Genomic DNA, 27,304 nt, shown 5'->3' with positions numbered 1-27,304 from the left:
TATATAGATATGCATATATATTTATATACTTATTTAGATATTTATATACTCTGTTATACAAAAGGCCTTACCATCTGCAAACACAAAAATGCTCATTTGTGTTGTTTTTTTGATGCGTTGTTGGCAAGAAGGTAGCTTACCTGCTTGAGGGCTGTTTTCAAAGTGTAAGAATTTTATTTTTAGCACCTCCAAAGTGTTAAGACAAAAATGGCTACCCCAATTATGTTGACGTACCCATGTCTACAAGAGAAAGTGCATTGGGTGGCGAGGCATGCAGTACCACCATCTCCAAATGTCTTTTTGGAGGTGGTGGTACTGCATGCCTCGCCACCCAATCCCCATTTTTCTGCAAGTCATTTTGAAAACTAGAGAGTTTCTAGCAGGCGCTTCAATTTAACAGTTTAAAATACATTTACAACAATCAACTTGATTGATATATCAGGTCCAACAATGCAGTTTAACAATGATGAACCAAAACAGCCATTCTGTCTGCTGAATTACTTCAGCAAGCCAAAAATAGAGGTTTCCTTTCCCATGAATATGGTATCAATGTACAAAATGGCTGTCTTGCTTTCTACTGTATATTCTTGCAACAGGTATACATCAATGTTTGATTCTGTTCCTCCAATAGAGGGAGCATTTTTTGTACAGTTATGTGACTGGTGCCCTTTTTTAGTTCGGTATTTGTATGAATGTATTTTTTAACTTCAAACGCTCATGATTTTTTTTATTTGCCATCATTTTTGGTAGTGTGTAAAAAAAACTTGTGGAAGGTAGGTAGATGTTTGAGCTACAAAAATAAAAAAAACAGTGCTGCAAACCACCTTAGTCCCAGGATCAATCTATAAGATGTCTCTTTTGAATTAGTTTTTTTTTTTAATGATGACCACCTTCACAAGACCATGGTGGGGATGTGGTGAGCAAGAGAGGCCGGGTGTGGCACGGGCAGGTTTGGAGAATGAGCTTGAATGGAGCCGTTTGGTGGACGGTGCCGTGCGCTCTTCTGATGGGCTCTCAGGCCGGCTAGCTGTGAGTAGGCACTTTGGCATACTTGGCATTTGTAAGGGCGCTCTCCAGTATGCAGTCGGACGTGGTTACGCAAGGTGGAAGATTGGCTGAAGCGGCGGTTGCAAAAGCGGCATACGAAGGGCTTGTCCAGAGTGTGAATTCTCATGTGTGAGCGTAAATTACTGCGGGAGTTGAAGCCGCGGTGACAGATGACGCAGCGCATTCGACCGCTCAGGACTGGTCCAGAAGAATCAATACCACCAAATTCATCTAGGAAATAACAACAAATTTTCAACTATTTTGTCTTTACTAGAATTCATTTGGTTGCATCATTTGGATATACAAAAACATATCAATTTTTGCCAAAGTTGCTACTGAGATTTTTCCGAGTCTATAGTTTAAATAAACCAAAAATGCACCTGCATCCAAACTAATATCTTAAAAAAAGGAGGATGCAGTTATCAACATAGACCTTTAAAAATAAAGGTAATGGTAGCATTTAAGTAGCAATTAAGGATAGTGGATTTGCCTTACCAAAGAGGTAGAAAGGTCACTAAGCCAATTCATATACCCAGCAATTTGCAGGGGAAAAGAGAACTTTCCTTGCATATGATTAGACGATTAAAGTCAGCACAGCTAAGTGAACAATCTACTCCATTAACTAGAGTAGATATTCAGAATCCATTCGTCACCCATAAACTCATTGATATGGCAAACACATTTGTGTTTTTCTCCTTTTCACTTTTTCTATATAGGGTCCTTTCTGCGTTAGTATAATACAGGTTTCGAACTACGTATGCAATAAGCGTAGAGATTGATTGTTGTAATCCAGCCACTTACCATGTTTAGTTTTCTTTTGTTCCTCTTCTATTCCAGGGACCCCAGGGATGCCAAGGAAGGTGCTTTGTGTGTTGCTATACCATACCAAAAGTTCTTGGTCTGGAGGGATTGTCTGTGAACAAAACACATAGGAATATTCAGTGAAGCTACTCTAAAATATCAAAACACAAAATGTAAGATTTTTGAACAGGACTGACCAACCTAAATCCCCCTATTCTGGCTATAATTTGCAAGAAGCCTAATTGTAAATATATATTCTTTTGGCCTGTCTGAACTTAAGAAATAGGTGACACCTGTGGTCACTTTAAAAGTGTATAAAGTTTTTGGTTATGAAAATAACTTCAGGCTAATGAAAAGGGATATATTTATTTTTTTCCCTTCATATTATTGAGTTAAAAAAGTTGCCAGGGGTGAACTATTTGTAGCGCAAGCAGCACACCAGAGGTGCACTATGGAAAATATTAAAAAGGTGCCTAATGAAGGAATTAATTGTGGAGGTTGGGACTCAGTTAGCTGACTTGGCACACCACCTAAAAAGAGTGTGTGATTAAATGTAAAGTTCTTGTCACATCTCCCTGAAATACTGATGCTGCATATTGGCAATTTTACAAAACAAACGGGGCCTTGAACCATACAACACACCACATAACATCTTATTATTTCAGAGAAAATAGTTCTAACCAAACCAATCATCTCCAACTTAAGGAATTAACTTTGTTTCATTTAGAGCCACATTTCTTAATTTTGTACATGACTTTTAGTTGGTGAACTCTGTTAGCATTCACCAGCTACTTCAGGATTGACCACGCAGCCCACTTGTGACAAAGGGCACACCCTAAAATGCACAAGTGATGAGACCAGTTTAAATGTTGCTGTACTTGATAACTAGCAGTAATCACCAAATCTGCTTTTTTGCACCACATTGGAATTGTGACAAAAGTTGTGGGGACACACAGCTAGATCATCGCCCTACGATCTCCCCATTTAGAGCCAGCCATACTGAAAATACTTCATCAGATCCAAGAAAAAAAATGCCATCTCCCATTTTAACTCTCCTTCAGCTCATCTAAATATTTTTGTGGTTGACGCCAAAGACTGCTATCCCGCTCAAGATTTGTTCTGCAACTCCTGCACCAGCTAAAGTTGTTTCCTTGCTTCTACTCATTATCCATAATGTCATAGATTGCTAGTTCTCTAGTGAACATCATGGGGGCTACAGTTTTTCTACAATAGCATGCATAATATTCAATGAATGCCAACATTGAAATGATAGAGTACTGCAATGTGTAAAGCTTTCAAGATGCACTTATAGTATCATATAGGTGAGCCCTGCAGATGTGTAGCAAGGCATCTGAGTGTTTTTGTATAGAATATCTCTGTCTCTGTCTTTCTGCTCTTTCCATCAACTCTGAAATGAGTGTTTTTACTGAATTTCCTCGCCTGTAAAGCCGGGTGTCTCCTTTTGACTTTCTGTTGTCAGCTCCTTGGTTACCAAGGACACTTCTGAATGGGAGGGTTATTTAACATGCTTTTATTAAACAAACAACCCAAGAAAAAAAAGCAGTGAATAGCAAGTCTGTGCTGTCGGGTGCTTGTGTGTCTCATGTTGGCTGTGAACAAGTGGTGACCTTGAGCCAAGCACAGCGTGCCCCAGAGAGGAAATGCAGAGGCCATATTGTTCTGGAGCTGGGATGCCACAATGTTTTTTTTGTTTCCGAGGTGAAATCTTCCCTCTGTCTTTTTGGCAAAGATGACAGTGCCTGCCAGACCAACTTTGTAAACTGTATTACTGCCGGTCTTGTTCTGTTGCATTCGTATGCTCTTTATCTGACTCCTAATTTGCTTGATGCCATGTTGGTCCATCACAAACTTGCTACAGGTTTGTTAAGAATGGCCCATTGGCATCATTGAGATTTCAAGAGCATGTTTAAGCATGAACAACTCTTGATTTAGACAGGAAGGTGGTGCTTAAGCTAAAAAGGCCATCATCCCTTAAAATGTATATTTTGGTTTTATATGGACATATGAAGGTGGAGACAACTACCAGCTTGCCTATCCCATGGATGCTCCAGAGGTGAGATTGATGCTCTATTGTTGAAACTTCTGTGCAGGGTCTTGTGTCCCATCCTGCCTCCCCCTTTAGGTCATAGCATTTTTGCTTTATTCCCAGTTATTTGTGGACTTTACAATATGGAAAATCCATTGGCAGCATGTAGCAGCATCATATAGCTTTGTAGTAGCTACAGCAGATGGGCAGAATTGGAGATTTGGATGAAGATATATTGCTACTGGGCCTTTTTCCGAAAAGAGGGGCTATAATTAGATTTAATAGGGCCCCCTGTCTCTTTAATCTCCATTTAATGGTACTTCTCCTAGTTATACAAAACACACATTTTTCGGCATATCATTTGTATGAAGGTTTCCACATTCCTGCATTATTTGCTTGATGACCACACAGTTTTGGGCCCCATTGCAGGAGGGAGGTTTGCAATAGCCATATTTACACCCTTGCCTGAGAGGTGTAGCTAGACAGAATTCACCATATCTTAAGGACAGTGTTTTAGAAAATACAACTTTTTGGGCATTAGAACAAAGGCAAAAGAAACATCAGCACTTTAGGCTTTTTCTACATTGCCCTCTTTTTTGTCTGTGTGTTGACCAGAGTATTTACAACTAAGGTACTGCAGCTACGCTATAAATCCCAGACCTCACCCCAAATAGAACAGATAACAAAAAAGTGTCATCGCCTGTCAAACGCAAATCACAAAATGGCAGGTTAGCGGGAAGTCTTTTATTAGCTAACTGATATTTACAGACACCACTCCACTCGAGTCTCTTTTTGAAGCATATATGAAGAGGACATCTCCAAACATCACTTAGTTCGCTCGCTATTCACCTTGCTATTTGTTAGATGTCAAATTGATTTTTTTTTTCTTAGAAAAGAAGGTAACCTTTCTGCAGAGCGATGAGACAACGAGGGAAGGCTATTGTTGGCTCTGCAAAACTGCTCATACATTTGTCATTAAAGTACAGAGTGCCATTACCAGTCCTAAAGGCTGTGTGGCAGCTTCCAGTTAAAGGATTACTCTGATTTTCACACAGCTGAGCCAGTCTAAAGAGCAGAGCTATACGCTATACCACCTGTGCTCAAGAAAAGAGGTCCTTGACTTCAGCTGATGGGCAATTGTTAAGGGCCCTGGCTTTAGGTTAATTATGTTTAGTGAAAAAAAAAACCTACCAACAAAAAAAGCAAATTCAATGGATTTCATTTATAGTAGCCAACCCTAATAGATATACCCTGATTAGCTTAAATCATTTGTATATCCATATGCTTACATACTTATATTGAACTTATTTATTGTTCCATTCCGCATCTTGGAATATAAATGTGTTTTGTTCTGGAGCTGTTTTTAAAATAAAATATGACACGCTATTCCTGACAAAGTGCAATGGTTTCTGACTCTGCCCCACCTATCAAATGGCAATCTGCATTAAGTTAAAAAAAAATGTAGCGAGGCAAGGAATTAAATAGGCCATGGGATCAACCATAATTTCTAATGGGTCATGTGTTCTCATCAACTGCCACCAAGTCCTACTCAAACTCCTTTCCCCTCAAGCCGGTTGAAAGTTGGTAATGCTTGCATAGTAAGAAAGACATGAATTGTCTTAAATGGCTGTATATTGGAGCAACAAGTCTACAAAGACATCACAAAGGACAACATCTGGCCCCAGGGTTACCAGTTGGACATCAATATTCTAGACAAAGATCACATTCCAACTATGGCTTTTCAGCAGAAAATGCAAGTTTAACTTATTTAATTTTATCTCTCATTAGTTTAGTAAGTTGATCTGAACTGTGAAAAATATTGTACTTAGATTTCATTTTTACCCATCACTGAGCTATATACAATGTTATCTACTCGGATTTGAAACACTGCCTTACCTCTATGGCCTTGTAGAAGATGCTATTCCCAATTTGCACCACCTCCAGGTTCTGCTCCTGCTCATTGCGGGCACACTTGATATAAGTCATCCAGCTGCGGTGGTCTTCTTGGCTGGCATCAATGAAATAACGCACTGTGCTATCTTCATTGAACACCTGTGTCAATGTAAGGATTTTGGTTTTTTAAAAAGTTGCAATGGCATCCTGGCAACAACATTACCAAATAAAGTTAAAGGGTTTTTAGGTACGATACCCAGTTCGACACTTTAATATATTTGTATATGTTATGATGCTCTTTACTATGGCCCCAAATGTCCTTACTTGATCGAGTTCTGTGTCAAACCCTGGCACCATATGAAGGTACAATATAGCAATGATAAAAGGCTTTCCATATGGACTATGTGAGTATAAATGTTGCTTTGTGATGTTCTCATTTTACAACAAATTTATCACTTAAGTTTAAATTTGCAGTTGTGCAATATAGAAAATACCATATCGATAGACAGAAAATATATGGTTAATAGCAGAAATCGGGAACAACAATTTTGTATTATAAATATAAAATCTATCTATCTCTCTATCTATTGTTCTATCTATCTATCTATCTAACTATCTTCGCATAACAATCTAACTCATTAATGCATTTATTTTTATTTTTATTGTTAATGTTTAAAGTATGTATCTTTTGATAAAAGTTAAAAACAACATTATAATTATCATAACGTATATCCAGTGCCCATTAAAATGAATAAAGAAAGCTTTAATCTTTGTACTTTACTCTTTACTACTGTAAGTAATATTTGAATGGAAGGTGCAAATGGGTAGCGATTAAAGTAAGCACTTTAACCCATTGTGCTTCTGGATGGACTGTAGTGCATTAAAGTGCGACGCATATATGACCTCTCCCAACATAAGTGAGTCTTAATTGAAGTCACTGAATGATGCTTTCATTTCAATTGTCAAAACAATGACATTGAATGAAAAAAGACTCCTTTTCAGTTTTTCACTTTTTTTTTCTTTTTCCTTTCCAAATGGATAGCTTTCTGGAGTGAAAAGCATAAACTTTACAAACACACTGCAAATACATAATAAAGAATAGAACGTATTTGCAAAGCATTCACAGCCTGATGTTTTAAATATATTGGTGAAGAGCTTCAAACATATGCTTTTTCAATCAGAAGAAATGATTCCTCATATTGTCTACGCTCAAGGTTTAAGATTTCCAGACATCTTAAATCATCAATTTAATGATGGATGAAAATAAATGGGAAAGGAAATGAGTTGTAATAAGCTAGCAGTGGACCGGACAACTTGACATTATCAGGGGAAACTGGTTTTCATAGTACCACGAGCTGTGGCAACTTATAGACAATAAAAACTCCACTGCTTACATCAGACATTAAATACAACATTTATATAGTAAGAGAGTGCAGCAACATTAATTATTCAGAAAGCTAACTTTCTTCTAGGTACTTATGGTACAAGCATTATGAAGCAAATTAGTCAATTAAAAAACAAAAAAGCAGTGTTGTCAATGGCACTGCCATGTTTCACAAGTCAACAGGATGGCATGCTCTTTTATTTCTCTACATTTTTACCTTAAGTGATCAGGGCAAGACTTTGGGATTCTGCCACTCTTTTTTTATGATCTGTAAGGCTGGGCAGATGCACATCAGATCTTATCAAAATGTTTTACTATCTCCTGATCAGGAGTGAAATAGTTCCTCTTAAGATGCAATCAGTTTACACAAAGGTTTTAACTGGCCCCTTGAAGCCCTCAATCACTTTGGAAGCCTCTCAAACACCAAAACAGCGGTTAGACGTTTAGACTTCCAAGGGGTCCCTTTAACCCAGGCACCCTGACATCATCCCAAATGGATCGGTAATGTGAAATGTTCATGGTGTGGTATCAATTAATGTCATTAATCTTGAAGCCCACTGTATTCATGGCTAGTGTATCCAGTTAATCTCATTCAATTAGGACCTCCCCTGGGGGGCGGGGGGGGGTATCTCTGGCTCATCTAAGCCCTGAAGGAGCTTAGATTAAGATGGAGATGTGCACACCTGGTTACACAAACCTATGTACCTAAACTGAAGAGCATGTATAGGATATGGATACCTAGAACACAAATAATTTGTACAAGCATTGAAGAACTGCATGTGCCAGCGGGCCATTGTATAGAATATGTCACCTGAGATAGAATGAAGGCATTGAGCTGTTAAGGAACCACAAATCCCAGCTTGCATTGGCCAGTGTGTTGTTTGGTAGGAAGTGATTGGTCTTGTGGATCTTTATTTAGGATCATCTGTTATGCACTTCTGGCTTCCAACAGTTTACAAAAAAAGACACAATACCACTATTTGGTACTCTTTTAACAGGGTATGCCAAGAATTGGAGTTCTTCGATAGTTGAAGACCACAAGGAACAATATTCAAGGCTGAGGCACCAATAATATTTACATTTCACATAGAGATGAAGGAAATGTAAGCCCCAGGCTACATAGTCATGATCTGGCTGACTAGCCATGCTGATACTTATGGTTCTTCTAGTGCTGGCTGGCTGCATTGACTGGGAAAAGTGTCTTCTACCATACCACTGTGTCCTTCAGCTGTGCAGGACCTACAAAGCTCTGCATGGCCGTGACTGGAAAAACATGCTGAGATTTATGGTTCCTCAATGGTTGTAGGGTGCTTGTGGTGGCTTACACCTTAAACATGACAGCAGTAAGCTACTACGATGTCCTCACCTCCCACATCAGATTGTTGTTCTTGCACAGGTCCACATGCTCCGGAGAGATAACTCTGCCAGTGAACGGTCCCATCTCAGTCCCGGCCTTAATCCAGGTCTTTGAGAAGATGCCAAGCCCCTCACCGGGGATAGAGCTCTGGGCAATGATTACTTCTGATGGCAGGACGAGACTGGAAAGCTTTTGCACCTCTGCAGGAAACATGGATATAGAGATGGACCATAAGCGCAGGTTCAAGTACTTCATATACAGATGCATTAGGAGGAATAGACTTGGGTTAGGCAGTAGGGCAATGCAAGTAAACTCTGATCATTGAAGATCCAAACAGCATTTAAAATATCTCTATATATAAAGCAGGAATAAATTGTCAAGCCTGAGACTAGGACTGAACATCGGGGAAATGAGAATCGCATCAAGTAAAGATTTTGGAACTAGACATTCTCTCAATATTTCAACACCTGATCTACCTCCATCCCATAAGGCAGGGGTAATGCTCATAACATGTACCGGGCACCTGAAATCACCCACTTCTACCAGTATCAGGATTCCCAGAACCTCTCAAAATTCGTGCCAGTAAAGTGCAATCTTTCAAGGGTTAACAAAAAAATTACCTATTTTTACACACGATTGGCACAACTTCCACCCAGGATTCTCACATTTGGTGAAAACGTTTTGCTTTTTCACTAGGTGAAAGCGTTTTGCTTAGCAACGAATTCGAGTTTTCAGATTCTCTAGACTATACACAAGACACTAACAAAAATTCGCAAAGCATTGTCACCGCTAAGAAAAGTGCAAGGTTGATTCACAGTAAGCAAATATATCAACTTAAATGCGTGCAATCGTTATCATAATTTCAATATATTCTAGCCTGCTTTAAACAGGTGCCTTAAGAAAAAACTACATGTATAGCGATTCGTGGTATTTGTTCTCTAGACAGAGGTTAAATAGTGTCCCCCATCTATCCGTCCAGCAATTTGTCACACTGTTAAAGTGATAGGCATTCATCTAAACTGAACTAGAAAGAAATGGCTAATTGTAAATTCATTAGCCTGTATGAATGGTGTAGCTATACATTGATGCATCATGTAGTGAGGGGCAGCTATAAAGGCTGGAGGAATTTCTGGAACAAAATGGGGGGATTAGCTGCTTGACATAATCTGAATGGAAATGGAATTAGCGTTCATGGCAAATTAGGAAAGAAACATCGCTGAAAAAGGGGGTGATAATGCCTTTTCCACGGATGCCAACAGAAGGGAGGTATATTGTGCCAAGATTGATGAATGAGGACTAAAAACTGGCGACGTTATGAAAGCAAAGTCTCTTTTTTAAAGGGTCTCTTTTTCAAAACGTTGGTTTAAGTGAGAACTTTTCTCAGGTCAAACCCAAGTTAACTAAATGAATTTAAGGCTCTTTTTTGGGGGGGCCAGGTTTGGCTTTATTACACGCCCGGCTAAGACTGAAGAGGAGGAGGGGGGTGTACGAATTGAGGAAAGTCAGAATGGATTTGTGGTGAAGAAGAGAAAACGTGAAGACACAACAGAATGGGATTTCAGGGCAGATTGGTAAAGCCGACACTTTGAAGGGAGAAGAAAACAGACGAAGTTTCTCTGTCGGGTGATGATGCCCAGACAGCGGCTGTGAGAAAGTTGGTAAGGAATTCGTTGCAAGTTCGTAGAGGGGGAAGTTTCTGACAATGCATAGAATCACATTATAGCACAGGGGGGGCTGCAAGGATGAAAATTCGTAAGGATGCCTAAACGGATTTAGAAAAAAAAAAAAAGATAGAAAGACAACAATTTAAAGTAATTGAACATTCTTCTAAATAAAGGAGCAAAATAAAACCATAAGAGAAAGTGTAAAGAATGAGGAAATCATTCGGGATTTAGTAAAGGATGGTTGTAGGACTAAACGTCCCAGCTGGATGGAGGCAGGTGGGGTCAGATCCAGTGCAGGTTAGCTGAGTAGTCTGGGTGTAAAGAATGAGGAAAGCATTGGGGATTTACTAAGGGATGGTTGTAGGGCTAAAAGTCGGATACAGGTAGGTCAGATCCAGCACAGGTTAGCAGAGTAGTCTGAGTGTAAGAATGAGGAAAGCATTGGGGATTTAGTAGAGGATGGTTGGGACCAATAGTGCTAATAATGCTGGGACTAATAGTCCCAGCAGGACGGATATAGGTGGGTCAGATCCAGTGCAGGTTAGCAGAGTAGTCTGAGTATAAAGAATAAGAAAAGCATTGGAGATTTAGGAAAGGATGGTTGTAGGACTAAAAGTCCCCACTGGACGGATACAGGTGGGTCAGATCCAGTGCAGGATAGCTGATTAGTCTGAGTATAAAGAATGAGTAAAGCAGCGATTTAGAAAATGATGGCTGTAGGACTAAAAGTCCCAGCTGGACGGATACAGGTGGGTTAGATCCAGTGCAGGTTAGCTGAGTAGTCTGTGTGTAAAGAATGAGGAAAGCATTGGGGATTTGGTAAAAGGATGGTTGTAGGACTCAAAGTCCCAGCTGGACGGATACAGGTGGGTCAGATCCAGTGCAGGTAGGGTAGTCTAAGCGCACAGCAAGGGGTGATGGGTGGATGATGTCGGTGTACTCACCTCCCGAGAAGGACTGTGCCAGGACCTCAGCTGTGAATGCAGTTTTTGGACTGCTGTGGTTGTTCTTCTCTTCAAAAAGTTGCTCGCCCAGGACGTTCCTCCAGCGCCCATAGAGGAAGCTGTGTAGGATATCAGAGGTGATCATCTCAGTCAGGGACATGGTGGGCTTGTTCAACCCACCCTTCAGCACCAGGGCTTCCGCAGGGAGCACCGAGCCCATCATGGATCTGCTTTGCACTTCAAGGTAACTTAGAAGCCACAAGACAGCTACCACAAGCGCTTGCCTGAGCGTTCAACCTGAGCGTCTGGTGGGTATGAGCCGTGGAGCCCACTAGGCAAACTCTACCTCTTCCAAAAGAGAAGACTTGCCAGAATTCTTCCAGCCAAAGCCCTACCCTCTTTATAAGGGCCCGAATGACCCTCCTAATTGGTTATTAATGCCCTCCCTGACGTTGTAAGATAGACTTGTTCTAAAGGAGGAAAAAAAAAAAAAAGGAGAGAGCCAAACCTTCAGAGAGCCCCCTCCCTCTGGGAGACAGCAAGATAAAGAGCAGAGAGAAGGAGAGGGGTGGGAGGAGATGGTGGGGGAGACAAGCTCACTTCCCACCATCAACCCACCAGTGGAGGAGAAGGAGCTGGCTCTGTCACCTGCTCCACACTACCTAGGACTATGCCCAAAGCTGCCTCACAACTCCCAGAACCAAAGAGCCTTGTGGGGGTTCTGATGCTGGGACTGGCTGGGCTCCACATCCTATAAGGAAACCAGCTAGTCTTCACTATAAAATGTCTACTTCAAATATGATCATCCTTAGTTTACAAATAAATGATAAGACATTGCAGAATAATTGTGTGTATCCAGTATGATGTGGGGTGCTTGTGTGCATATATTTATATATACATACACACCTACGCAGACACATAACAGAGACGCACAGCACATTTTCTAACCTTTTTTATTATTTCCTTTATTGTTCTTACTTTGTTGTTTTTTTGATTGTGTTGTATTCGTTGTTGCTTTTCGTTTTTATTTGTTTTATATTTCTTATATTTGGTATTTATTATTATTGTTGGTACTGCACTTTTGTTTTATTTGTGTCATTTTAATTGTTATTACTTAATGTTTCATTTTGTTACCTAGTGTTATACCCAAGACTCGTCAATCCTTGTTTTCGTACACAGTCGAATCCTAGAAAATGTTACTGATTTGATTTCTGATAGCATTTATCATCAGACAATTAAAGTCATTCAATAAAACAAATCTCCGGTGTTCTCTGCCCGGCGCACCTGAGAGCGCCAATTGGCAGCCGGGTCCGGGGTCCTATTAATGCACTTTTCAGAGCGGCTTTTGTTTAAGTTTAATAAGCCCAGACGAAAATTCCCCGTCCAGAGCCTTTGTCGGCTGGAGAAGAGGTGGATTTAAACCGTTGTTTTGTTAGATGGGGGGATATGCAAAAGGTTCTCGACTTCTTTTCATCCAGGTCCCAAAACAATAATTACTAAATGAAATAAACAGTGCTGGGTTGGGGTGGGGAGGGGGCGACGGGGATTTGGTTTTATTCTTGGTAACCTAGCTTGGTTGAGAATTTACTGTTTTACTGAGACTAATGCATTGATATTAGATTGGTTTAACCTGGATTTACACAATGCAAAGTACTGCAAATAGCGTTGTAAATATCTCTCTCTTCAATACTTCAATAAATAAATGTAATACGTGGGGTACACCCCTTATTCAAGTGTTAGATGGACGTTTTCAATATCTTGGGTATTTTATTCCAGAGTTATATGGATAGTTTTAATGTCTGGGGTACACGTTTTATTCCAGAGTTAGATTGATACATCTAATGCCTGGGGTACACGTTTTATTCCAGAGTTAGATTGATACATCTAATGCCTGGGGTACGCGTTTTATTCCAGAGTTAGATGGAAGCAAATCATACCGGAGTTGTATACATACATGCAGTCCAAGTTCTATTCTAGACTTAAATAAATACATGAAACTGTTGGGGCTCCAGTGCTCCAGTGGTATTCTAGAGTTACACAGATAGAAGCAGAACTTTTGCAGCAAGGGCACATACATTTCACATAGAAAGGAAAACGATGTGGATCTTCATCTCTGATACACAGGTCTGTAAATGAACACCTCTGATAGATGTACTGGAGAGAAGACACGAACTACATACAGTAACAGAGGGGTAAGCAAGGAAATCGGAAAAGAGGAAACAGATACATGTGAAGTGTGTTACACATAATTACAAGTGAGATGATTAAATAACATAACTAAATGTATGGAGGAGGGGAGGGGGATAGAAAAGAGCTCTTCAAAAATAGATAGATAGATAGATTCTGAATAGATATTATTATTATTATTAATATTATTATTATTATTATACAGGCTTTATATAGCACCAACAGTTAGATTCTAAATAGATAGATAGATAGATAGACAGACAGACAGAGAGATCAATCTGGATAGATAATAGAAATACATATACATATAAGGGTGCTGCAGGAATTTATATTGACTAAACATAATCCTATCTTTGTGTCTCCTCAGTAATTTGACATTTTGTATCTTTCCCCTGATACTCTCTCCTTGTAAGACCTAGAACCCAGGTACAATGTATCCTCCATCCAGTGTTTTTTGAGCCCCTACAAGTCCAGGCAGTGCCAGAGGAATCTCCTGAACTGTCATTGATACCTTGGCAGCCAAGACCAGGTGAATCCATACAGCTGAGGAGGAGGTGGGGTCCTGGACTGCCTGTGTTCATCAAGAGTTCATTTACAGTTTACTCCCAGTTAAACCTGTATGCATTTCACTGGTTCTGTAGGGATATTCAGTGCCTGGGAGATAATGGTGTTATAAATGGCTCCTGCACCCCCTCCTTCCAGCCCCCAGTTTGCTGAGCACTTTAAATATTCATGGCAATTAATAGAGCCTCTCAGTATATTGGCCTATTGTTCAGAGGTGTATTTCTTCCTCGCTGCCTGAATGGGTTGAGTTCTTTTTCTGCTCACTCTCTATTCTTCCCATTTTTAACTCTCTTTTTTGTAGGGTTGATGGGGCAGTAGTAAAACGCAGCTCTGTAACTTGGTGCCCCCCTCTCTTCCTCCTCCTGGGCAGAATACGTCTCTATTCCAGTCCATAGAGCTTGCAGTCCCCCTCCATTCAGTGTCAGGCTGAATTGTGAGGAAATCAATCTAGGATGGTCTCTTTGAGGCCAATTTGACATCCAAGGCTTCAGCTTTTCATTCAGTCTAGGAGGGGATGGCCAGAGCTGGACAGGCCTGTGCTGGAGACATGGGCCCAGTGCTGCAGGAGGAGACAGAAGAAAAGACAGCATGATATGTGCCTGGAGAGGGTGAATGACACTGTAAGAAAGCAGATTAGTGCTCTACAGCTGCTTTTTTCAGGGTGGGGGCTCCACTTCCCCCCTTTTTTTTCTTTCCAGCATTTTTTTCTAGCCTATGAATAGGATCTGTGAAGGCTTTAGACTGATTTATATGTATTACGGTTAAACATTTATTGCTGTCAATGGAGTGAGAAAAGAGACTGGCACAAAGGCTGCTATTCTGTAGGAGAGGGTGATTGGGGCAGGTAACAGACAATACTGCCGTGCAACTTAGAGGAACTTTCCTTTCCTTCGCCCTTTTTTTAACTCATTGAATGACAGTTTGGGGTATTTAAGTTTGTGCTGTGATCAGAGAGTTCCTTATGCAATATTATCTCTGAAATGATTGTGGGATCTTCTATCTTTTTCTGCCCCCTCTCTATTCTTTCTTTCTTTCTTTCTTTCTTTCTTTCTTTCTTTCTTTCTTTCTTTCTTTCTTTCTTTCTTTCTTTCTTTCTTTCTTTCTTTCTTTCTTTCTTTTTATTTCCTATTTCATATAGTTGTACATAAGCACATATATATGATATTCCCTGTAATTGTTTCCTATCCTCTCCATTTCATTGTGTGCTGTATTTTCTATCTCCCTCTCTTGTATCCAGCTTCTTCCTTCCTTTTAATGTATTTGAGGTCCTGCAGTTGTGCCACCAGTACAATTTGCGCCACTTGTAGCTGGTTAAAGGGTATGCAAACCCTAACATTGGACTTCTATTATTTACTCCCATTTGGTTGGGTAAATATACAGGTTTTTTTTTACATTTGTTCGATTCAAGTCCTAGTATTAGTCCTTCTTAGCTCACCTCTGAAAACTGCAAAACACCTCCTACTTATGTTATGAAGATGAGGAGAGGGGTTGTGCTATAGTCTTGACATACTCACTGTCCTAGGGTCAAAACACTGTTTTTCCACAGTACAGTAAGCATTGTCACCCTAGAACATGTATAGTGGTACTGAGAGAACCACTGTATGAAAATGGTAAAAAGGAACAAAATCCTGAAAAAGAAAACTACTGCAACCACCATAGGACTGGCAAGCTGCAATATATTAAAGCTAAACGCCAGGCTGGATAAAAAGTTACTATTGCAGTGGGGCTTCACCGGAGATGAAATGCTTGTTTTGTCTGGGGTAGTAGGGATAAGGTAAAATACTTACTTTATTCTTCCCTCCCACAGGTCTCCTCCTCTTCATAAAGCGGCTCCTCTTAACTGCCTGACCCATCGCAGCTCTCCCATGTCGGTACAATGCAGGATCAGCAGTCCTGCATTGTATGTAAGGGTGCTGTGTACTCGTCCACAACCCTGGACATCACAGTGGAGAAGATTGCCAGCTGCCAGAGGAGCAAGGAATAAGGTAAGTAATTCTCATTATCCCAAATCCCATCATGCATCTGCCTATGGGAATCACACCTGTGGCTGTCAGAGTCTTGTAGTGCCTCATGGGATTTGTAGTTGCACCACAGTCTGAGGGCCAGAGTTTGCCCACCTCTGCTTTAGACAATACAAGCATTTAACCCTTTTTCACATCTAAATTGTTGTTCTTGGGCATAGATTCAGGTTAAGAAAAGGGGAGACATTTTAATATTTGGTTGATTCATTAGTAACTGCTGGGGGTTACGGGTTGTTTGTTTTCAGCATCGAAAGGTGCAAATGCCCAATGCCAAGTTTTCAGACAGCTAAAAGTAATATACCTGTCCCCTCTTATCCCTGATCTGAGACTGTGTGCTGTGCAGATAGCCCTCGTGTAGCCACACAGAGAGAACCCTACTTCTTAGCCCACATCAAGAAGAAGCCAAACTAATGGCAGCTCAGCCTATTGAACATAACTAAGAAGCATGACATTAAAACGATTCCTAATGGTGTCCTGTAACCCAGCCTGCTGTGTGTAAAGCCACCCCATTGCCCCATCCGCAGATCAGGAGCTGCTCTCCTCTTTAGGGCAGAATGGGGCCTTTTGTTAAAACCACCAAATACATTTTTACTGAAGATGGATTCTCTGCTCTTCCCTTTGAACTCTGCAATAAAGTCTCTTATATCCTCACCCCATGGTAAAGTGATGGGGCTTCCATCTCTCAGCCTAGAACATCTGCTGGGAGAAATCCAGGCTGCAGGGCAAAATCTGTAAACACAGCAAGTCATTAAAAAGATATTAGTGCAAGTAGGCTGGCCCAGCAGACAATATTGATCAGGGATACAGGACAGCAGCGGAGGAGCGCGGAGCTCCAGGATTTGGGACACTTTTCATGCTAATTAAAAAGAAAATATCTCCATTCATTCAAAGGATGATTGATCTGACACACTGAGAAATGTGTGCGTCTATAATTTATCTTCGGTGACATCGATAGTGGAGGACTTCTGTGCAACAGAAAAAGTCTGGACATCCTTTGATAGTTGTCAATGTTGTTCTATAGCCCATAGAAGTAGATTTTCCTGCCCTGCTACCTACATGGAGCTCAGACTGTCAGGTACTGGCTGGACACCTGAAGTACTACATAACTTAAAATGGAACTATAGGTCACATCAAAAATAACATACATGATGCAGTATTTTAGTAGCATTAACACAGCAAACTTTGTTTCTCCCCTTCTAAAATAGTTGTCTTCTCTGTTGATCCTGCCAGTAGATCTGTTATTTTTGCACTTCCTTTATTAGGCCAAGCTGTCCAGCAAATGTTAGGTTACAGGGTTGGGACAAACCATTTAACACTGACAGGGGTGCTTCAAACAGTCAATTTTTATTTAAATGGCTTAAACCTTTTAAAAAGAAAAAAAAAAAAAAAGTTGCTGTTACTTCAGAGGTGTTATCCGGATTTAGGCCTGAATTTGTTTGTCTCTTAGTCCATTTAAAACTTCACATCCATCTAAAGCTGGCCATACATTTTGTAATTTTCTTTTCTCTTTCAGCCCTTGAGGCTGAATGTAAAAAAATGCTCTATTCCCTCGTCTGAGTGTCCCAGATCTTCTACTGAGCAGGGCTGCCATCAGGGGGGTACGGGCGATACTCGTGTAAGGGGCCCAGGCAGCCTGGGGGGTCCGCCCAGGACTCTTACATGAGTATTGGCCAACAGTGAAAGGCGAGCAGGCGGCCAGCCCCCACAGCGCCGGGGAAGGCCAGGCCCTAGCAGTGCAGGGCCCCAGCATTGCCGATCCAGCGGCTTCGAGACAGGCTGGGGCCCCATCAGCACCGCTGCTTGTCTGATGTGGGACCGGACAGAAGTGACATTACTTCCAGTCCGGCAGCAGAGGAGGCCAGGTGTACAGGCACCAGGAGCAAGTAAGAGGCGCTGGGATGGGGGGATGAAGCCCTGACAAGCCCACCTGAGACCCCTGCAGAGCCCACCATAGAGAGTAAGCATCACTAATGGTATATTGCACTGTATACTGTATGTACCATCAGGTATAGAGGAATACAAATCCCAGCAATACATTATACACTGTATATATAATGTGTTGTACTCCTCTATCACTGGTGATATTCTGCATTGTGCTGTGTAACGTATTGTTGCTGGGATTTGTAGTGCTCAATAGTTGGTGGTATTCTGCATTGATTGCTGTATAATTTTACACTTTCCATTCCATTTCACTTTATTGCACACCATGCTTGACTGATGGGACTGGCTCAGTGTTCTCTGTACAGCACTGCGATATATGCCAGAGCTATATCAATGTATAATATTAGTGTGTGATTGTGGGGGGACATTAGAGTGTAAGCTCCTCTGTACAGAGACTGGTGTAACTGGCTCAGTGTTCTCTACAGCATTGTGGTATATATCCGAGCTATACAAATGTATTATTGTTATACAGGATTTATATTGCACCAACAGTTTGAGCAGCACTTTACAATATAAGGAAGGCATTACAATCAAAATTCAAGACAAGATGGTAAGGAGGGCCCTGCCCCTGAGGGCTTACAATCTAAAAGGGAGGGGGGAAGTGATACATGAGGAGGTTATCCACATAAATTTAGAATAATAACAGTGTGGCGGCGATGCGGGGAAGGGGGCCCGGTCTAAAGCCATGTAAGAGGCCCCAAAATTTCTGATGGCTGCCCTGCTACTGAGTATCACGGATCTTCTGCTGAGTTCCCCAAGTCTTCTACTGAGTATGCTGGGTCTTCAAGTGAGTGTGCCGGGTCTTCTACTGAGTACCCCAGGTATTCTACTGAGTGCCCCGGATCTTCTACTGAGTGCCTCAGGTCTTCTACTGAATGCCCCGGGTCCTCTACCGAATGCCCCAGGCCTTCTACTGAGGGCTGAAGGTCCAGACCTGGGCAAAGTTCATGTCTAGGGCAGTTGAGAACTAGAAGCCATTCTTCAACAGCATGCCCTGGGTCTTCTACCGAGTGCCCAGGATCTTCTACTGAGTGTTCCCAGATCTCCTACTGAGTGCCCCAAATCTTCTACTGAGTGTGCCGGATCTTCTACTGCATGCACTGGGTCTTCTACTGAGTGCCCCAGATCTTCTACTGAGTATGCCAGGTCTTCTACTGAGTGTCCCAGGTATTCTACTCAGTGCTCTAGGTCCAGATCTGGGCAATGCCCATGTTTAGGGCAGATGATAACCAGAAACCAATCTTTATGATGGCCTTCCTTTTCTACTGTCTGTAGTATTCAAGTAGTGTTGAGCGGGGGTCACCTCCTTCATGCCTTGCCTGACTGGCACTGAGCCATGCAGAATGCTCTCACCATATCCTCATCATGACCACAGTGCATGTTATGTTCAGGACAACTCAAAGTCTACTGTCGATCTGCATCTATCTGATTGTACACTGTGAATAAAAGATTGTACTTGAGCAGGTAAATAAAATAAGGGACCGTGAAACTGTTCTTGCATAGAGGCCCTTTGTTGACTATAACCACCTCTGGGGGCAACAATGATACTAAAAAATAGGAAGCACAGATATATACTGTGGGAAGACATCACAAGTAACATTTGAATTTAGTATTGAGGGCTAATAGGGAAATTATAGTCTATTCAAAGTTTTTCTTGATATACGGGTGAAATAATTCATCTTAATGTAATTATCTCATCAATGTACATTAAAACTGAAATTAAGCCTTCCCTTCAGTCTTGTACAGTTGTCTAGGTTCTTCTCCTATACTGAAATTGCTTACCCGGATTTTACTGCACACTGTGGCTCCTCATAATGTGTATTAGAAGCTGCAGCAAGTCAGATAGAGCCCACATCATTTCCTGGCAGGAGAATGTCAAGCACCATCTAGGTCTTTCCTCCCTAACCTGGTCCCTGGCCCTCCCTTCCATTCATTGGATTTCAATCCTATCAATCATGGAGGTTCAGCATTACATGTCGGCATTATCTAAGTGGTCTGCAGCCTGTTTAGGAACACCCATCCCTACACACTGATCTGCCTGCATTGCATAGAGAAGCATAAGGAATACATATGGTATGTAAATAAAAAAGGAAGGTTTTTATATATAGCTTCCGCAGTGGCTGGTGGTGGCTGCTCAGACATGACCAGGTCCTATGACCAAAAGCCTTGGCAATGTTAAGGTGATCTCTGCTGGAAAGCTCCATCTTGAACAATTCAGAACCTGCCAGAAGAAACTTGTCAGCAGATTGCCACCATTGGCAACCTAACCCACGTGTATATTCTTTGGCTTTAACCAGTTCATGGCCACCCTCTGTAAAAACATATTAGCACCTTTCAGACACCTTCAGGTCTCCTGTGAGGGAAATGTTCTAAGGAACATCCCGTCTTAATTCAATTACCTCTATCTTGCTCCCTGGGGGATCTTAGAAGAGAGGAGAAAGAGATAAAGCAGAGAGATGACTCCAGATAAAGCTCAGGCCTCAGGCTCTGTAATTCTGGTAACCCTGTCTTCTCTGGACCTGATGCTTGTTAAAGATGATGCCACAGGCTATATGTGCCGGCCAACTTACAGGTTGTTTATTCATTGATTCTGAAGTGTCAGATAGAGATATGATAAGTAGGCTGCAGGTACTGCATTGTGAGGTATTAGGAAGGAAAGGTGTGAAGGACATCAAGGCTCTGAGAAGTTTAAGACAGATTAAACCTTCTGTGATCAGAATCAGAGGCTTTTAAGCTGGCCATCATAGCTCAGATTTCAGGTCATTCCTGTGAATTGGCCAGAATTCAAGTCATGAATTGGTGGCCCTGCCAACACCACCCAACTCAACAAGCTAAGATTGAAAAATTGAAGGAGCCCAATGAAAAAAAAGTGGGCCAAACAGATTCCCCATAGACTTGCATGGGGCCAGGGCCGGATTTACTCTCCCTGCTGCCCCACGGCCAGGTTCCTTTTTCTTATTATTTTTTACTTTTTAATCACCTTTTTATTTTTGTATTTTATTATTATTTCTTATTATTTTAAATGTTTTTATTATTTAACTTTATTGCCATCACACAGGAGCTAACAAGCCCCTGTGCGATAGCATTTGAAGGTGACAGGTTTTCCTTATTGAACCTGTCACCTCCAATACAGGAGTTCTAGCACAGCACTGTGCTGGAACTCCTGTGACAGGTGAAACGGGAAGACTGCTCTCCCCTCTCACTGCTTAAACGGAGCGACAGGGTTGCTTTTAACCCTGCCGCTCTCCATCCTGAAGACTTCGGCGGCCAGCGAGGAGAGATACTAGGCAGCGGGAGGAGGACGGAGGCGAGGGGATAGAGCCAGCGAGGAGAGAGGTAGGCGCAGGGGGAGATGGAGCGGTTGCAGTCTCATTACAAGTGATTTCGCCAAGCGGCTTACTCACACCACATTGTAGAAAACAACTAACCGCCCGGAAAACGGCATGTCCTGGGCGCCAGGAGTTTCCACACCGCTGCCGCCCCTCTGATCCCTGCCTCCCCGAGGCTGGGCCTCGGTGGCCTTGTGGGAAATCCGGCCCTGCATGTCACTTTCAGAAAAAATTGTACGGACATTGATGTCACAGCGGTGGTGACACCCGATCTGTGCCGCTCTGATCAGGAGAGGATCTGGTTAAGTATCCTCTCCTGATCGACCAGTGTGAAAGGGGCCTAACTGCAAAATGTTATCCACCACACATGCTGTGATCTCGTCCTGATAAAGTTTCTAATTAACCTATAATAAACCCTAATTAGCGATTAATTAACCCCCATCCCCTTTCTCGTGTTATCTATTTTGTTACTGTTAATCTGTGAATGCTTTTATCATATTGTGTGTTTTCAGTTCTTTTAACAGCTTTGTTCTTAAAAATGACAACAGAGACACCTTTAGAAATGTGTAGTAATGACAATCCACAAACAGATACTTCTAGATAATTGCAGCCTTTTTACTCTTTGCATACCTTGTTTTTCTTTTCCTTCCCATTCTTCTCACAGTGCCCATTTTCACTAAGGGTAAATTAATCCATCTTCCTTTACTTCCTGGAACTCTGGGTCTGGGACAGTGCACATCGTCCGAGAAGGAAATAAATACCAAGGTCTGATTAAGGGGAACCTGCGTGGCCCTGAAAGCGCTAGTTTTGGTGACATGACGTTGCAATAAACAAACTCTTTGGACTGCAATACTGGTGGTGTGCTGGTGACATTTATTCATCTTTGGAAATAAAAACCTTTCACCTGAGATTTCGAGAGATTTGCACTTTACAGATAAGATTTCAGAGGAAGGCGCTGGTGATGTAACATTCCCTGGGTGCTCCTGTGAGGCCAGGGCTACATCACCAATGCCTCACTCAACCAGGAAGTGGAAAAACAGTAATTGTAAGTAAAAGAAAAAAAATGTGTGTTGACCTAATGAATGTAAGATGATTTCATATCAGCATGCAGTGCTGTATGGTGATGTAATTTTTAATGGAGGTAAACTTTAAAGTGGAGCACTGTGTTTAATAAACTATTGCCACTTGTTAAAAATAAAATACTGTTTTACTTTTTTACATGTTTTTAATCCTTTGTTGCATCTCAGTGCTGCTGATCTCTTCCACCCTTCTTGAGACACTTTCTGTCTACATGCATTCGCTACCGTGTGGGCTGCAGATCACCGGATCTGGTTGGTGATAAGGGTGGACCATGCCTTCTCAATGTGCGTTGGTACAGATGCTTATAGTCTCTACCAGCGGTTCATGTGATAGGGTGACAATGTAGAAACATCATTGGGAGACAGTTGCCACCCCACAAAAGGACTGTCATGGCAGGATCACCGGTTGTTACGCATTAGAGAGCAACTTCTGGAATTGCAATAACACGTTAAAGATTTTTATGAGATTTAAATGGTTAGGTTTAGATCCACTGTGATAAAAATACACAGAAGTATTTCAGTTGTGATGAATCAGCGTCATAATTTTTCGTGTGGATAACTGACACATATTGCAGAATAAAATGTAAATTTTGTAACTACAGTAGAACAAGTTGCCTGAAAGCAGTTTATTCATTAATATTTTAAAAATTATTATTATTTAAAAAATAAATAGAAAATAAAACAATTTTCGTAAGAAAATCTCAAGAAAGCCTTATTTGCCCCCCAAAACACTGTATATTTGTTTCTACGGTATAGTGAACAGTGACAAAGTTACTGTCCATTCAACAGATTTAAAACTGAGATGTAAAATTGGTCTGGTATTGAAACTGGACTAGTACTGGGCTGCCTAAAGCCAAAGCGGCATGATGTATGGTTATATTTCCCAAAACACAGCTGGCATCCAGTCCAGTGATCTTACTCATTTTAAATAGCTAAATATCTGCAGTGAGGTCACAAACAGCAATACAAAGCTGACAGATCATCTAACTCTGCCTCTCTCCAACCAAAATAAAATAAAAAATGTTTTGCCAGGAGCTGGGCTTGAGCTGTTAGATATCTAATTTTCTGTACAGGTGTGGGGACTAATATGTAAGAATGTCATTAAAAGAGAACTATGGGGTAAGTGTTTTTCAGTGTTGGACATATACCAACCTTCTCCCATGACCCAAAGCTCAGTAGATAGCGAGCGATTGTCCTGAGGGCGCCACAGCCGGGAAGGATGACAACAATACTGTGTAATAGAGCCGGCCTGTGACAGCTTCTTTATCACCGGTCGGCTCTAACTATGAGGATGAGTGGATATCACTCTCCTCATAGTTCTCCTTTAATTGTTAGTCCATCTTGGAATCATTCCTGACTGTCTTCATGTTAATCCAAAAATCAGCGGCGTCCCGAGGCTGGGTGTCACTCCGCTGTGACGTCATCGCGAATGCGCGATGGTCTTATTGACGCCTGTCGGCGGCCATCTTGGTGATGGACGCAGGCAGAGAGAGGAGGGGACGTTCACCCGGCAGGATAAGGTATGCCTCTGGGTCCCCTCCTCTCTCCTGACACCGTCGAGTTCTCGGTCCATGGCCGAGTGCCCGACTTTTCATAGGGGTGACACCAAAATGACTGTCAGTCATTTTGGTTTCACCCCTCCAATGGCGGCACAGGGGGTGTGGGCCGCACCCCCCTTGTGACGCCACTGCCAAAAATTATATTTCAGTTATAGGTAGAGTCTGGCATGTATCTCCAGCTTTCTTATCTCCTGATGACTCCACAATCTCATTACCATAATCCCTGGCTATATTCCTCTGCAGTTCTTCTGGAAGTTTGTGTGTTCCTGGTACATTCTGTGTCTTTGTTTGTACATGTTGGGGTCCTGCAGCAATTTCTATTGCATTCTCCAGAATAGTAAAAAAACTAAAAATCCGCAATAAAGGATGGGACCCCCTTAATGGGCAAAGCACATGTGCAGAACCAGCTATCTTGTCATGTGGTGAGTTTCACTGTGCAGCCCTGCCCAGGCCAGAGCTGACAGCCTTTCTTCCAAAAACCCACTTGGTCCCCTTTATCCTGTGCATGCACGGCTCAGTCCCATTCATTCCTATGGGGAGAGACATACTATACCAGACCGCTGGAGGCCACCATAATAACAGCTCACCATAGGGATGCATTTGGCCATGGTGCACATGCACAGAATGGAGAGGAACCTGCTGGGGCTTTCCTGGAAGAAAGGCTGTCAGGCTCCAGACAGGACCATGCAGTGATGATTGATGGAACGGGGAGGAAAGTAAGTATTGGCCCAGGAGGACTACACTCAAGAAGGTGGGGTCATGCCTTGTACCAAAGGTACAGTTGTCCTTTTTTAGAGGTATAGATATACAGAAATAGGGCATCGTGTAACAATCCAAACACAAGATATAAATGGACAGGTAGTCTGACCACTGAAGAATACAGCATATTGTTGAGAATGTTAAAATTAAACATGTTGACACATAGAAGGTCCACACTGGAGATAATAAATCCAGGTATTAAAACCAATACCATGTCTAAAACAAATCACTTTACATGCAGATATATATATTTCCAACAAACATTTTGGGTATACAGGTGAAAGTAAACAATCACAAGGTATGTTATGCTGTGTGTCCAGCCAGGGGAACCAAAGCTTCTCAAATGTACCACTTGCTTCTTATGTTAGTTTGTAGAGTGGGAGCGCCTGGTTCATGAGCCTTTGATGACTGCTTAGTGTCAGGGGAACGGGGGATTTCCAGTTAAAAGCTATGAGTTTCTTCAAGTAGATGAATAATAATGAAGTGATTTGGTACGATTAAGAATCTTCTAAATGCCCTAACAAGCACCAAATAGGTTTGCAGATATAAAGGCAAGGCAAGAAGAGTAGCAATAAAATTGGTTATCTCAGACCAGACAGGTCTTACTTTAGGGCAATCCCAGATCATGTGAATAAATATGGCTGGTTGTGTATGGCATGGTATAGTTGTCCTTTAAAAGAAAACTGGCAGGGTAAAAAGTTTGGAATCCGCCATTGGTTTGGTATTGTAGGTTCGTGATCCTTGCTTCACTGCTTAGACTAGATCATCACTTACCTTGATCAACCGGAGGGAGGGAACATGACCATATTTCATGTTACACTCCAAAAAAGGGTGTAATGTAAAAATGGTCCCAAAGGTGAACCTAGCCTTTGCAGCCTAACTCCAGTCAAAACTTTTTATACTCTTAAAGTAGAGAAGGGTTAAATCCTCCCTTTGATTGATTTTCAATACATTCCCCTCACTTTTTGTCTATTTTACAAAACAGAAACTGAGGGAAAATATTTCCTCTTCTTGTCTGCTTGAGAGGTGTCATACAGAACAGAAAATGAGAGGAAATCTCAAAAGATATTCTAGTAACAAAGGTTATGGACAGCTATTATAATCTGATAGGAAAATCTTAATGGACACAGGCAGTACTTTTTTCATGGTACACCACTGCAGCACAGTGGTGTGAACTGTGCCAACTGAAAACAGGGCAGATTGCCTTGTCTTCCTGTTAGGGCCGGTGCAAGGATTTATGCCAACTCAGGCGAAGGTGCATTTTTCAGCACCTCCCCCCCACACACACACGCAGGCACGCACGCGCGCACACACCACTCCAACATTCCCCCCCAATACGTACATCAGCACTATAGCTTTGTCAACAAAACAGTGACAGTTATATGAATTGTTTTGTATGACCACAGTGATGCTAAAGAGGTAATTTGTTATGTGAAGTATGTTACAGAAATACATCAAAATAACACACAGTAATTGTACCTTTCAGCCTTTCAGTATTTTTGCAAAGCAATAAGTTGACAAGACATGCAGGGACTTGTGGCTCAGCACTAATAATGCAAGCTCGCCTTACAGCAGCGGTAGTATAGAGCAGCAGTAGGTTCCAAATACATAAGTGAGCCACATTGCTTATTGTTTTATTCTCCTATCTACAACTTGTTCACACTGAGCTGGATATCATTTCAGGGATATTCCCTGATTGTTATTTGCAGGGTTTCTCTGCCGGCTGAGCTCTTCTCCCAGCCCAGACTCGGCTCTTTATTCTTATTACTAATTTACTCTTTACTTTATTCCTAGAGCAGAGCTCAGTCTGTCTTAACTCAGGCTCGCCGCTCTATCCTCTATCACCTCCAACTTCTGCCTGCCCCGCAGCTAGCTCCCGAGTCCCGATACTCCGATGTGTCTGGTCTGGGATGGGTGTGAAGAAAACGTGTCCTCGCTCGGTGGGTTCCAGATCTGTGCAGTAACGCTGCTGAGTACCCAACAGAGCGCGGCGCCTCCAGGATGACGCCGGACTGCGTGCTGTCACTGTGTTCGTGCCGACCGTTGCTCCTCCTCCTACAGCCCCTGCTACTTCACATGCCTGAGCGGCCAGGGGAACCAACCAGCAGCCACATCCGTCACAGGTTAGAGAACTGCTTTTCGATAACGATGCCCTGGGAGAATGCGCCGTACACTGCACTGGGCAGCGGCGGGGACTCCGTCCTTCAAGATACCTAATTACCGATCTCTATAGATCGGACGGATCACCCTCAGGGCTGATGCAAGCACTTATGCCGAGCATCAGACAGAAATACTTTTCTCCGCCCCTGTTCCCTGGCGCCCTCAGGCAGCTGCCCATGTTGCCTTGCGCTAACGCTGGCCCTGCTTCCTGTTGGGACTGCCTGGGCAAGGCAATAATCTTGTAATCCTTGGCCACTCTATCCAAAACTGAAAAGGGAACCTATTCCTATGGAGTTGGGTAAACCTGGTGCCCTTGTCACTGTGGCCAGGTCGCTGTTCCACCCCATCAAAATCACCATACCAAGTATGGACCAAGTATCATCTAACATCTTTGGCAACCTTTAAACTGATAAACGGATCAAAAGCAGCCTTATTAAATGGCATATGATCCCAAGTTAATGGCTTCTGCAGCTGCCTGGCTTATAACAAGCACCTAACTATGGGGGCCCTCAGGATCCCCTCCTCACGCCTGCTCAAGCACAATGGAGACAGACTTAGCAAGCAGAAC

General features: G+C 42.1%; 1 protein-coding gene across 1 annotated transcript; it reads right to left on the bottom strand.

The window, feature by feature from the left end:
• Positions 1 to 704: 704 nt before the first annotated feature.
• Positions 705 to 11,575, bottom strand: PRDM12 (PR/SET domain 12). Its single transcript, XM_018558539.1, has 5 exons — positions 11,138 to 11,575; positions 8,539 to 8,729; positions 5,792 to 5,947; positions 1,849 to 1,960; positions 705 to 1,278 (listed from the first exon to the last, which is right to left on the bottom strand). The coding sequence occupies exons 1-5, from the start codon at positions 11,358 to 11,360 to the stop codon at positions 893 to 895; spliced, it is 1,068 nt and encodes a 355-aa protein (XP_018414041.1). The 5' UTR covers positions 11,361 to 11,575; the 3' UTR covers positions 705 to 892.
• Positions 11,576 to 27,304: the final 15,729 nt, after the last annotated feature.

The sequence above is a fragment of the Nanorana parkeri genome, unplaced genomic scaffold (genome assembly GCF_000935625.1).
Source record: "Nanorana parkeri isolate BGI_ZX_2015 unplaced genomic scaffold, ASM93562v1 scaffold345, whole genome shotgun sequence".
Classification (NCBI taxonomy): domain Eukaryota; kingdom Metazoa; phylum Chordata; class Amphibia; order Anura; family Dicroglossidae; genus Nanorana; species Nanorana parkeri.
This window is presented reverse-complemented; position numbering and strand designations above follow the sequence as displayed.

What these genes read in the sequence shown, in the direction of transcription:
- PRDM12 (XM_018558539.1), bottom strand. Translation starts at nt 11,360, where the DNA reads ATGATGGGCTCGGTGCTCCCTGCGGAAGCCCTGGTGCTGAAGGGTGGG. An exon ending in TCTTCTACAAGGCCATAGAG is followed by an intron (nt 1,961 to 5,791) that starts GTAAGGCAGTGT and finishes TTTTGTTCACAG; the next exon opens with ACAATCCCTCCAGACCAAGA. An exon ending in ACAAAAGAAAACTAAACATG is followed by an intron (nt 1,279 to 1,848) that starts GTAAGTGGCTGG and finishes GTTATTTCCTAG; the next exon opens with ATGAATTTGGTGGTATTGAT.